The sequence below is a fragment of the Vanellus vanellus genome, assembly GCF_965231255.1.
Source record: "Vanellus vanellus genome assembly, chromosome: 8".
Lineage (NCBI taxonomy): Eukaryota > Metazoa > Chordata > Aves > Charadriiformes > Charadriidae > Vanellus > Vanellus vanellus.
In genome coordinates this window covers 4,445,826-4,459,135 of record NC_138913.1, presented here as the reverse complement: position 1 = coordinate 4,459,135, position 13,310 = coordinate 4,445,826, and the positions used below count along the sequence as shown (strand labels likewise).

Here is a 13,310-nt window from a genome sequence, read left to right as displayed (position 1 = left end):
TGTACACATAGACATACTATATATTTGTGTATAGTATATGGACACAACCCTTCAACTGAAATGTTGATAATGTGTTAACTAAGGTGAGTAATGAATGCTTTTTATTTTATTGTTTCTTTTAAACAGACGCATATGAAGATGGTGTGTATCTGCTAACATCATTTACTGCTAATCAGGTATGTAATAGTATCTCACAGTTTCTGAATAACTTTAGGTGATTATCACTCTATTTTTAACTATAGGTATTTTAATTTGGGACTTCTTAATGTCTCGATATCCCACCCTAACATTAATTTGTGCTCACAGTTGAATAGATTCCAGGTAATATGATTAAACTGTGTTAAGAACAACCTGAAGACTGATTCTGAAGATGCGAATTTCAGTGTATTGTTAAATATGGCGCACATTTATGACATTGTAATTTCTGATATAATTCTGAAAGTACATGTTTATTCCATAAATGATTTCTATAAAGCGGAAGCACATATCAATGCAGAACATCTGGAACACTTAAATGAGTCAGAACTGCTTTGCCAGAAAAACCAGCCCTTGCTGGTGAGAAGGAAGCTGGAGGTTGCAGACAGGAGGCTTTAAGGACAAAAGGCTTTGACCCGGGCTTACAGCTACAGAGAAATACCTCTGCTCAGCAAAGAATTTGGGTTTCTTTTCATGAATGGGCACCTAAAATTGTTCCGAATCCATTTTGCAAGTTCAGGGTCCTCCTTCTCCTCTGCTTTTTTGTTCAAGCTATGTCACCGCTCCAAAAAGAAGAGTTCACAAAGTCAGAGGGAGGGCATTTCTGTTAGTAGTGTGTTTGCCCATATTCACCGTAGAATGTATTTGTTATGTGTAATCTTAGTTCTGGGAGGAAGTAGTGGAACACACCATTATTGGCAACCACAAAAGAAATCACTCTCTAAACAGCAAAGAGGAGGGAACAGGACATGCCCCATTCATGTGTCCTATTCATGCTCTCCCATCGATGACAAACCAGGGGGTGTCTGTGGTTATGAGTGATAGACTTGAGTCCCAATCCTAGGATGTGTGCATTGACCCCCATCAACGTCTTCTATAGAAACATCTCAGCATCCTGTAGCAGCTGGTGGGTGTTGCTGCCATGGCCACGGCCACGGCCATGAGGGGCAGCCTGATGGGAGGGCAGAGAAAGTGGCTTAGTCCCAGCCACAGCTTCGCACAGCGGTGGGTGCAGAGTTACCGCCTCGGTTCGGGATTGCTTTTTCTCTTTATTCTTCAAAATGGAAAATCTGGCGTGCATTCCTGGGTAACGAAGTCAACGAACACGAGTGCTTATTTTAAGTACTGGCATTTCTAGGATGTCAGGTTTCAATTCTTATCATAAGCAGTTGAATAGCCGGAATTAAATTAGACTGTAATTATATGGACTCTTGGTTTAAAAGAAACGCTTTTTCTATTGTAAAAGAAAATACACTTCATTATTTCATTAGTTTTCCAGGGTACCAGAATGTCTTCTAATTTTATCCACACTATTCTTTCTTCTCATTTAATTCTGTCTTTGTCAAATAATTGAATGTTAATTGCTAAGGAGGAGAAGTTTGTTTTGCTAATATTCAGTATTTGCAGTTGCCAGGAGATTATCAAATAAATGCACTTTTTCCTGCTCTTACAGAAAGTTTGTAAGCAAAAGTGTAATTAAAGAGGTCTTGAATCAACCAACAGTGAAAAATACACTAAAAGTAATACCCTCTAAGCACTAAATATGCAGAATTATATCATAGCACAATTGCATGGGATCACGCTTGGGCTGTGAAGCAGCAGGCACCGTCTCTGGGCTGCTTAAAGTGGCATTCGCTCTCTGGAGACCTGCTGGACCTGGTACACCCTAGAGAAACCATGGGCCCACAATCTACTTAAAATCACAGCAACTGGAAACGACGGGGCAGCTGTGAGCGCTGAGGGAGATGATGGGGGTGGAAGAGCTGTTCTGGGGTAAAGCAGGGAGAGCAGAGCCTGGATCGGGCCTCTGAGAAGCCAGGAGACGAGGCTGTGACAGTGACGGAGGGGTCTGTCCATGCAGCGCTTGCTGCCCGTGTCCTGGGTTAAGAGCGTCTCCTTGCTTTGCTCCTCACGTCCCCCAAACGAGTAGCAATTAAAGACCCAGCAGAGCCCAGGACCTAGCCAGATTAACAACGTGGAGAAAACTGAAGCCTTCAACATTTGGAAAATAAGTAACAACGCAGAAGTATTAAAAAAAAAAAAATAAAAAAATAGGAAGAGAGGAAAGCAAGTGAAAAGCTCAAGTGGACTCGTACCAGTCTAATGACAAAGTCTGATTTTTTTTTTTTCCTTTTCCTTTCAGACTGTTTTAGATATCAAGGTTTTGCATAATGGTTACAGCGATACAAACAAATTAATGTTTACTGAAATTAAAGTCCTGGGGGTGCCCACCAGTGTTAAGCAGGTGACTGTATCGCAGAATGGCGCGACAATCCCATCGCCTCACACCATGAACTACAATGGCACCAAAAAGGTGAGATGCCATTTGCAGGGTAATGCCACCTTCACAACTCCATATGTGCTCTTAAACCTCTGGAGCTCCAGCTCTCAGCTGTAATACCATATTTAAAATATATTTCAGCAAGATAAATAAGCTACCATCAGGTAATGATTATATTATACATTGTTCAATATATGGTAAATAGCGTGCAGTAAGTGCAGTAGAGCTTTTAAGCATAGAAATTACTGTCGAGAAACCCAAACCGCTTCTGACAGTGGAAAAGCGGTGGATTTTGGTTTGTACTTGGTTTCCACTCTTCCCAATAGCTGACTTGCAACCTGTGAGATTTGAAGGAAGGAAAAGCATCTCCAAGTATTTTCATAGTCTCTACACAAGACCCCATTGTTGTCACTCTTGTCGGACATTTTCATTTCCCAGCCCTGTTTGCCTACAACCACTTCTTATTCTGTCACGTCACGTTTCGGCTGGAGGCATTGCAGCAGAGGGCTCCTACAAGCACAAGTCAAGTCCCACTTCTTTTAAAGTTATCGGCATACCTTCCACCAACTTCGGAGCACCGGGGTTTCCGTCTGCGTGGGTCGTGTCTGTCCGGGGCCTTTCCCTGCTCCCGCATGCCTGGACAGTCAAGTCAAGCACTCCCAAAGGCAGCTGCCATAAATGTGTATAATTGTACTGCCGTTCAAGGCGGCACTCCTATGGAGCATCTTTCAAAGATGAACAGAACTGCCGAGGCGCTCAGTCTTGCCAGCTTGCTGGTAGAGGGAGACCGCCTGACCTCTTCTCTTACTGGGGTCTGACCACCCTGCCTCTGCAATTCCATAGTCTACTGTCTTAGCTCTTCCTCTCTTTCACTGGAAAGCCAGAACTATATAAGTTTCGTACATAGCCAAAAAGAGGAGTTAAAAATGTAAAAGGGAATGGAAGGATTTCATTCTGCAGTTGACTTTTGTGGGGGGGGAAAAAAAAAAAGAATTCATATGCACTGTTGAATTACAATGTGTTCCAAGTTTTGCTGCTTTTAAAAAATTCCATTCTTTTTTAAAAATAAAAGAAATCTCATTTCTAAAAGAGCCTCTGAATGAAGGGAAAAGACCAGAGCCTCATCATCAGACATCCCAAACCTATGCTGGCTAAACTATGTTTGTAGGGATACAAACAAAAAAGCAAAGGAAGAGGAATCAATTCTTGTAACCTAAAATGAGAAGCCACTATATTTCTGTTGAAAACAGAAAAAGCAGTGGCTCTTCAGGGCAGAGTTATTAATTGCTCAGTTTGTTTGTTTTGTTTTCACAGCTCCTGACAATCACCAAACTTCAACTGGAATTAGGCAAAGAGTACACTGTGCAATGGAGCTAAAATGCCTGCAAACCAGCCTTGGCCATCCCTCAACTTTCATACTGCCTCTTTGGCACCCTGAGATACTTTTAACCATAAAAACATCCAGGTACAGTTGGATCATATTAAGGCATTATGTGTAAAAAGCAGTCACGTCTCAGTATTGTTGAAGACTAACTACAAGGTCTCCGTCTGACGCAAAATCTGTATTTTAAACAGTATGGCACTTCAGTGTAACTTCGTCTTTCAGAACTGAGACTAAAACTCTGTTTTTTCTCAAAGTAGAATTTCTGGCTGACTTAATGCGTGAAAAAAAAAAAAAAAAAAGACACGGTTGGTGTTACCTGCATGGATTTGGGGCCACAAGTCTGCCTATATTTAACTTTCATCTTAATTTTAATTATGCCTAAGTAAACCACTAATATGGAGAAGTATTTAAGGCCAGACAAAGTAAAAGTAAATGTTTTCAGATTACTGATTTAGCGTGAAACAATGTTTCCAGTTGTTGATTTATAAAATACTGAGGTACTTGCAAAAGTAATTTTAAGGGTTTTTTTGCATGACTTTCGCCAGGCATTTGCGTTCCCCAGTGTTTTGATCTAAAGTTGTAACAATAAACCTGAAGTTTCAAGGTTAACTAATGAATGTTGGTCTCTGAGTGTTTATTTCACTGAAGGAAATGTTGTGGTATGTTTACTATAACAGTAATCCATGTTAAAGACTCTTTGTATCCCACAAGTGCAGCATATGATCTAAACAGATTGGTAAAGCATGTTTACAGCTAAATTTGATGGGATAAACTGCTGTCAGAGGTAGTAGCAATCTCTAGTCACTGTGCTTAGGATTCATTTAGAGGATTCCTCTCTGCTTTAAAATTTTGTAGTAAAACAGCTAAGTAGTCAACATCTCATAGGCAGAGCGGTGTAATTACAGTGCTGAATTTACTGAAACTTGGCAATCCAGAGAAGATGATCATTTAGGACTAGAGTCACCATTCTGAGAAATATTTTTGTCTGAAGGAACAAACTACGCTGTTTCTCCAGAGCCAGCGATGCAAGGACATGTCCCATTGCTGCAGAGAGAGGCGGTGCAGGTTACCGAGCCCTCGACTCGTTCCATCTCATCTCATGTCCTACTGCTTTGCACCCACCTGACTGACATGTGAAGCAGTAGGTACAGCCAAAGGCTTCCAAGAGCTTATTTTCATTATTTTTCTTATTATTAGTTTTATTTGGGGAACCTCACTGTTCTGTTTCCTTGGCTTTGAGAGGCTCAGCGTGTCAGCTGAACCACCCGTGTTTCCACCACGGGGGAAGGCTTTTACTGAGTCCTCGAGATAATAATTCATGAAGAACTTGTACGGCCTGAGAAATCACAGCTTCAAACACATGTTGGCCATCTTAGGGAGGTGCTCCCTGCTGTGTCCCTTCCAAAAGGCGTGGGAAAACCCCTCCTGCAGCTTGTCCAAGCACCTGCAGCCCACGGCTGAGCTTCACAGCTCACTTCTGAAGGATCTGTGCAGCATCACCCTCCCTGGCTGGAGACAAAGAAGGTATATGCTGAAGCAGATGGCATTTTTTTCAGGTCGATAGTAGCTCTTCATGCCATGCTTCTCCTTGGGTCAGATCCATACATGTGTTGTGAAACATCTCCTGCTGCAGGAGGTCCCATTAAAGTCCATGAGCCATGCTGAGGAGTGGTGCAGTTTTCAACAGAATTAGGTAAGCAGCAACACAGTACTTGTGTTGAGTACAGGATTTTTTGGCTATTGCTCTCTGTGTAGTTTGACTTTCTAGCACTTAAAAAAAAAAAATAGCGTAACAACACCCAGAGGTTTGACGCAATCCTGCTGCTCCTCGCACCAGAAAATTCCCCCTGAAGGCACAATACCTTCCCTGAAAGCCATGAAGTTCTACTTTCGCTATCTTTTTGCTGAACTTTATTGGCTGCTGTCCTGGGCAGTCTTAAAAAATAAAATCCAAAGAAAACAAGTACTTGTGAAAAGTCATAAATTTGTTTTACATATTAAAATTTTCGGCTATCTTTTTCCTAGTATTAAAATACCAGAGGTACATCATGTTGTGGGTTAGCTCCGGCAGGCAGCTAAATAGTGTCAAAGACCCAACCGGCTGCTGGGAATGATGCGGGTGTGTTCAAAACACGCGCCCCGCACGCGTCCCGCTCTGCCACCGGTGCTGAGCACGGCCGGGGCAGGGCACGGGCTGAGGATGGTCCTTGCGCTGAGCCCACTTTGCACCTGCATCATCACACGGATGGATGAGGAAAAGGAAAGTGCACTTCCGAGCGAGACGCGGTGCATTTTTAATGCCTTAACAAACTGGAAGCTTAACACCCACCATTTTCAGCAGAGTTCTTCATGTCACATGTACAGCTGAAATCTGCCTTTGAGAGAGAGAGAGAAAGAGAGAGTGTGTGTATTTATACATAAGTATGTATATATATGAGCGTTCTATATACATATGAGCATTTTGTATACATATATATACATACATCACTATATACATGTGTACACTCACGTATATGGGAATATGTATATACACATCTATTTATGCATGACATATACATACATAATATATGCATATATATACACACATATATATGTGCATACATATGCACATGTAAAACCATGTAGTTTATTTCATCATTACTAAGTGGGGTTCCTCTTTCCTGAGACTTTTTGAACATTTTAGTAACGTTCAGGTTTCAGGGGAACTACACTGGAGAACAGCCAGATGCCAACAGGACCCGATGAGTGTCCTTTTTTTCTTGAAAAAAAAAAAAAAAAAAAAAAAAAGGTTCAAGTTTTAAGTAGCTCACCCCAGGGCCGATCCAAACCTCGTGGGAACGGGTCAGTTTCTTTCCGTGGGCTTTGGATCGACTCCTGAAAGATCAGGTCTGTTGTTTTAACAGCTGTGTCTCCTGCTCCCGGCGCGAGTCCTGGCGCGGGTCCCAGCCCGGGTCCAGCTTCATTTACCAGCGCAAAAACGGCTTTGAATCCATTACTGCAGACCAAGGCCACAGCTCAGAGATTAAATCAAGGTCAAGTAACGGGTTAATGAACTTCACGAAACCGTCTCGCCTAGCGGTGCAATTAGGAGCTGTAATCAAACAAAAACTTTGGCATTCCAGTTGCTCTAACCTCGGCACGCAAAGGACTTGGGAAACTGAGCAACGTACAGCGACCGCACTCAAAGGCCAACGGTGGCTGTGCAGAGCCCTCCCGCGTCGGCTGCCCGAGGAACAAATGCGTAACCGCCGCAAGAGCGCAGCAGATATGGAGAAAATGCCCAACGAATCCCCCTCCAGATGACAGCTTTTCCCATAGGAACGGATAATCCCGACTCTTTTAAAGAAAATCGCGTATTTCTTTATCCCCACAATGAATGGTTAACGTTGCGGTTATTTACCGCTGTGCAGTGAAGGTGCCGCAGGTGCCTGAGCCGTACCCCGCTCCCCAAACCTGCCTGAGCGCGAGGCCACCGGCCAGCCGGCGAGGGGGCTGCTGGAGGTCCTTAATGCCACCACAAATCGAGAGGAAACTGCATTTCCAATGACAGGTAGCATGACCCTCAGTACCTCCCAGTACAGAAGTGTTTCATATCCAATTATTATTAATTCATCGGCCGGCCAAGCAACCCCTGCCTTTGCCCTTGTGCCCTGAGCCCACGCAGCCCACCCGAAGGAGAATGTGCTCCCACCAAACGTGGTATGTTTGGGTTTTAACCCCAAAGTGGTGTTTTTTGGTGAAGTCTGGCCTCTGTGTCCCCTGCTAAGACAGCTTTGCTTTTGGTCTCAAAGAGAGAAAAAGCAGAGAAGCTGCAAAATTGGGCTTTCACTTCACTCCTTTTCCTTCCTATTTCTCGAATAGCAAGAATTGGACCTCGAGGTTGGAACTCGGTGATCTTCAAGGTCCCTTCCAACCTAACCCATTCTATGATTCTAATATCAGGCCTCTCTGCAGCCTTCACCACGATCAGTAGTTTATCTTTGCATTTTAAATACAGTGATGTGGCTGAAGCAATGCGTAGTATTCAGATCGAGTTACCTCCCTCGTGCTTGGGAAGGGGAAGGAGCCGAGAATCCTTCAAGGAAGCACACACCTGGAAATAGCTGGGAGCTTTCTTTCCAGCAACCAGAACGTGATGAGCGCCATCGAGGTGACAGCCCTGTAAATTACATCCCAGATGGGCAGCTGCAGGACATTTTCAGAGGGGCGCCCTGCAATAACCAGAGGGTGACTTACCTTAAACAGCTTCTGACTCAAAACCCGAGGGAAACGATAATGAAACACCGGGTGTTTCCAGGATGCTTTTGGGTCAGAACGCAGGTCTTCGGGCTGCAGGGTTAATGCCTGCGGGATCACACCTGACATTACCGTGATCTGGGAAGATGACAGAAGCTACAGGTTTCAGCAATAGCTTTGTCATAATGTATGCTACATAAATACTGGATTTTATAAATACTTCTGGTTCTTATGGAATAAAATGCAGTCGGGATGCTCGCAATTTTTGCCTTTTGGAAGATGCTGCCATGTGATTGTCCTTCCTCCCATCCCGTGTTGCAGCTGAAGGACATTAGCAGCGAGCTGTTGGGTACAGGATCTCCTCCCTTAGCTTAGACCTTCCTCCATGAAGCCACTGCAATTTGAAAGCAGCTCTCTCACCGCTAAAAAGAAGTGCCCCCCCCCTCCCCCCTTACGCCAACTTACAGGAAAACCACCACTAATTGGTGCGGGAAGGAAATTATAAAGAATCGGCTCCGATTTGCCTTCGGTGTGATGCCAAAGGGTTTCCAAAGGATGCACTTACTTGCTTCGAAGGACTTCTCAAGACATATACGAGTGAGTGGATGGAGGTGGGGTATCTCTGTTGAACAGGAGCAGATATCGTGGTGCTAAAGAGACACTGATGGCCCTGAAATTATGATTCCGCGAATGTAAAAGACAAAACCGTGTCACGCTTGGCTGGGCTTGTTCTAATGAAGCTGCCGCGCACGCACAGTTAATTGGATTTTTTCCTTGGAGCCTGGGAGTAACAGCTGGATGGCAACATCTGGCAACGCGGCGGGAGCGTGGTCTGGCTTATAAAAAGCGACGGTAATTCACCATTCCGGATAGTACAGAGGAGGGAAGTTTTCAGATGTCTTCACTGCTCCGACACAAGGAGCTCACCCCACCTCCCCGTTGGGACAAGTTGTTCTTTCTTCCTTCCTTACATTTGGTGGTGAGCAAATGAGCACAGTCATCCGTTTTAAAGCCTCTCTCAACAACTTTGATTAGGCACAAAAAGAAACATTTTTGTTCAGCTGGTGAGCTTTTGGGGTTTTCTTGAGCCGAACCAGGAAATTTTGGTAAAAGGAGCCACACCGGTGATGAAAAGTTTGTACGCTCCTCGTTCCGTTTGCTGAAAATACTGATCTCACTGCTCTGAGCATTAACTCAAGCTTGATGGTGTTTACACTGCTGTTAGTAACACCGATGTATTGCAATACGAATTGCTATGAATTGTTGAATGATAACAAATTGAAATTGAAACTTTAAAAATTAATCCAATAGGACGTAACCCTTCAAATTATCCTATGTGGGAAGGTTAAGTGCCCACGGCAGGGGGGTTGGAAACGATGATCTTTAAGGTCCCTTCCAACCTAACCCATCGTATGGTTCCACGAAGTGTTTAAATACACATTGGTATATACTACACATATATAATTAATAAGTGCATGTCTAAGTGTATATACTTACATGATATTCTTTAAATTATTAATATTTTAAATTCTATTATGTAAAATAAGATTTTTTAACATATTATATGGCTGTTCTCAAATTCAGAGTCATTTAAGTAGAATTTTTAATGCGTATGAGGCATTATGCACATTATAATAATTATGTAATAAGCAATTTAGGAATGCTCTCTGACCAGTGGTTCCTTTTCAATAATCTCGTGAGACCTTTCAGGCGGATATAGCGCACCATTTACTCCCACTGATACAAACCCTATATTCAGGGTCAGGCCATAAAGCAGCTGATACCGATATATTCCAGCTGTTTTTAAAAACTGAAGCAATTTGCATTGTGAACTCAGTGCGGGAAACGCAAAAAAAAGTGACATTCATCCGGGATGGCCAAAAAGTATCTGTTAAAAACGTTATTTGCCATAAATTGCCTCTCTAACATACCCTGGGGATGGAGGAGAGCAGTGAGTCTGGTGTAGATGAGTCCCTCCAGGTCCGTGCCTTTCTTTGCCGGCGTGGGAAGAGCCGAGCTGGAGCGTCAGCTGCGTAACAGGGAAAACGTTCAGTATAGATCTGACTACCCAACTCGAGGGCTCGTCAGGACACAACCAGGAGCTGGAATTAAATCAGGTGCGTACAGGCATTGACACAACAACGATTCCCCGTATTTGGGGATTGTTCCTGCACAAGGTGACGCGAGGACAGTTCAATTCACGTTGAAACAGGTGGTTAAAAAAAGAAAAATAACCTCCTCTCTGGTTTTGGTATTTGGGTAAAAGTCTAAGGCTGAGGAGTACGATGGTACGATGCGATGTTTTGTAACCAGAAGAGCTGCTGCCTAAAAACTTCAGAATTTTGATGGCGTGTGTTATTTTCTCATGAATACGAATGTAATGGAGAGTAACACACTGTGACTTGCGCCGGTGACGTCTGACGGGAAGCCAGCAAATGGGCACCTGAGAGAGCGGGGCTCTTCCTCGAGCCCAGTCCTTCTGCTTGCTTCATTTTGTTATCGCTTTCACTCATATGTTTAATCCTATAGGTTACTATTTTTAACAGATTAACGGGAAAACAGAGTTTCTTAACAGTACACTGTCAGATAAACATTGAATAAATGTTATCTGCAATGACACTTTCTGCCTCCTCTGAAAAGATCGCACAACTCAGTACATTCATGTAAAAGAACAGCTTCAATACCTCTTCTCACCTCTCTGCTGTCTCCTGTTTGATCTACGCAACTCCCGGCGACACCCCGACACCTGTATCTTACCATTAGCGCTGAGACCTTTGGATTAGAACAGACAGAAAAAAAAAACAGCTCCAGGGAGGACGTGTCCCGTTGGGAAACAGCCGCCTTTTGCTGTTTGATGGTGACACTGCCACCCACCGCGTGGGGGTCGATGCGCTCCACCCCCTCCCCGCTGTGCCCTGCTGGGGAGGAGCGCTGCCGAGGAGGGACCCGGGCAGCACGAGCTCACCCGGGCACCGCCGAAGGGTTCGGCTAATCACAGCCAGGGAAAGGGAAAGGGTTTCCTCCCGTATTAACACCACTAAATTATCTCTCCGTGGGTAATAACGTTATAACGATGTTTGCAAATCCAAGGAGAAAAGCGGTAACCCTCGTTAAAACGACTCTCTAGTAACCCCGCAGTGGGTTCAGAAACTGCTTTCGATGCACCCATTTTTCAGCCGTTTCTCATGGGCATCACTGTGTGCCGTGGTCTGGGCCGGACTGGCCAATGCAAAGCAACAACAGAGGCTCTCCCCCACCAAGGAGAGGAGGGAGAGAGAGAGAGAGACTTATGAGTGTAGAAAAAACAAAACTGCTTCAATGAAAATATTAATAAAATAATTTAAAAAAATAAAATAATGAGATATACACAATATATACAAAACCAGTATTGAGCCCCCAGGGTGACAATCATGATACCGGCTGGCACTGGGGAAGTCCCAGACTGGACTCAGTGATGGATGTGAACTGGATTCCAGATCTGGATTCAGGATGGGGATCAAAGGCAGACCCCTGCTAACTCCTCTCCCCGGTTCCTGGAGCTCCCCTCCCCCCCCCCGGGGCTCCCCAAACTTCCGCAGCGACCGAGCGGGCGGAACGCAGGCTCCATGGATGGTGCCTGTTTGGATGCACCCGGCAGCCCCGTCCCACGGATGGCAGCAGCCCCGACAGCCGAACGCTTTCTTACGGCGGGGCATCAGCCGAAGGTTCTTCTGATGTTTCAAAATCATACGTTTCCCTCGTATTCAATAATGAATGAAAGCAGAATTTCCTGCGCTGCGTATAGAAGATCTCGGATTAATTTGTCGCTCTCCAATATTCCCCGATTCACTCGGCGTTGCGGCAGGCGGCGACGCTCGGGAAGCATGTTTTGTTATTTTTCATAACCAGGCAGCTCTTGCTTCCTCTACGAGCTTCCATCTGATTCCTTTAATGAAATACCTCTCACAATTGAGCTAATCTCTCCTGCAGCTCCTCCTTTTCTCATTTTCACTGCCAGCCTTTGCCTTCTGTTCAGCACTCCGTGCCGCTAGCAGGCTTGAGAAAATGCTTTTACGGGTTCTACCTATTCCATCTCGAACTTTAGAAAACGAAATATTTTCATGCCACCTCTACACACTGCAATTTTAAATGGATCTAATCGGTTCAGCCCTCTACCTTTTATAACTAGAAACATTTTCAAATGAAAATTGAGATATCCCATCCTTCAGTGATAGCCTAATCTCTCACTCTTTTCCCATATAATGTTTCAGGCAATTAAAAAAAAAAAAAAAAAAGTTGGCCTGACTTTGAGAACTTACCCACAGCACAAAAGCCTTTTCCAAGAGTTTTAACTGAAGCTAAGCATCTATTTAGGTTACGATGTTCTATCTTGAACTTGAATAATTACTTGAGTGATTCCTTTTCTTGTATTTAACCTTTGATCAGCTGCCTACCTTTGAACTCTTGGATACCCCCCCTTCCTGTTATCCTTGTCCCACTTCTCCTGTAACTCTTGCGTAACTGCGCCCTATAAATCAAAACAGATTCTTTTTAGGTGAAATAACTTTTTTCTTTTTTTTTTTCCCCCATGGAGATGGTTTTAGTCACTTTGTCCTTTTGTTTTTGAATATAACCACTATAGACATCTGGGATATAATACCGCAGGACATTTATACCGTTTTACATCAAAGTCAGTATTGTGGAAAAATAAAAAATATAAATCCTGAATCCAGTACTGATATTCCAGATTACGGCTGAAAACTTCTCTATGATGGACTTTGCCCAGATTACTCCCTGGTCACTTACTGGATCAACCTCCCTCCTCCTTTCCCCCATCGCTCTCGGAGACGGACCCAGCGGGACCGTGCAGCCCCCGGGCGGGAGCGGGGCAGGGGCAGGAGGGACCGCCTGCTCCGGGGAGAGCCAAGGGACTGCGCGTCCCACCACGGCTGCGCTGGGGGGTTCCTCCCTCCAGGTGACAGACGCCCTTGAGGATGCTTCCCTTCCCTGCTGGGATCCAGAAACCTCGAGATAAAATAAATCACAACATCCCAGACTGGTGAGGGTGGGAAGGGCCCTCTGGAGCTCACCCAGTCCCACCCCCCGCCAGAGCAGGGGCACCTCCAGCAGTGGCACAGGACACCTCCAGGCGGGTTTGGAATGGCTCCAGAGTGGGAGACTCCCCCCCCCCCCCTCTGGGCAGCTGTGCCAGTGCTCTGCCGCCCCCACAGGAAA

General features: G+C 44.6%; 1 protein-coding gene across 1 annotated transcript in view; it reads left to right on the top strand.

The window, feature by feature from the left end:
- The window catches only part of SI (sucrase-isomaltase), a gene marked incomplete at both ends in the record, with an annotated part of 50,477 nt that extends 46,624 nt beyond the window's left edge, over positions 1-3,853 (top strand). Inside the window, 3 exons of the mRNA XM_082486997.1 lie at positions 127-176; positions 2,339-2,509; positions 3,791-3,853. Coding sequence (XP_082343123.1) covers positions 127-176; positions 2,339-2,509; positions 3,791-3,853 — 284 coding nt within the window. The remainder of the gene's footprint in view (positions 1-126; positions 177-2,338; positions 2,510-3,790) is intronic.
- Positions 3,854-13,310: the final 9,457 nt, after the last annotated feature.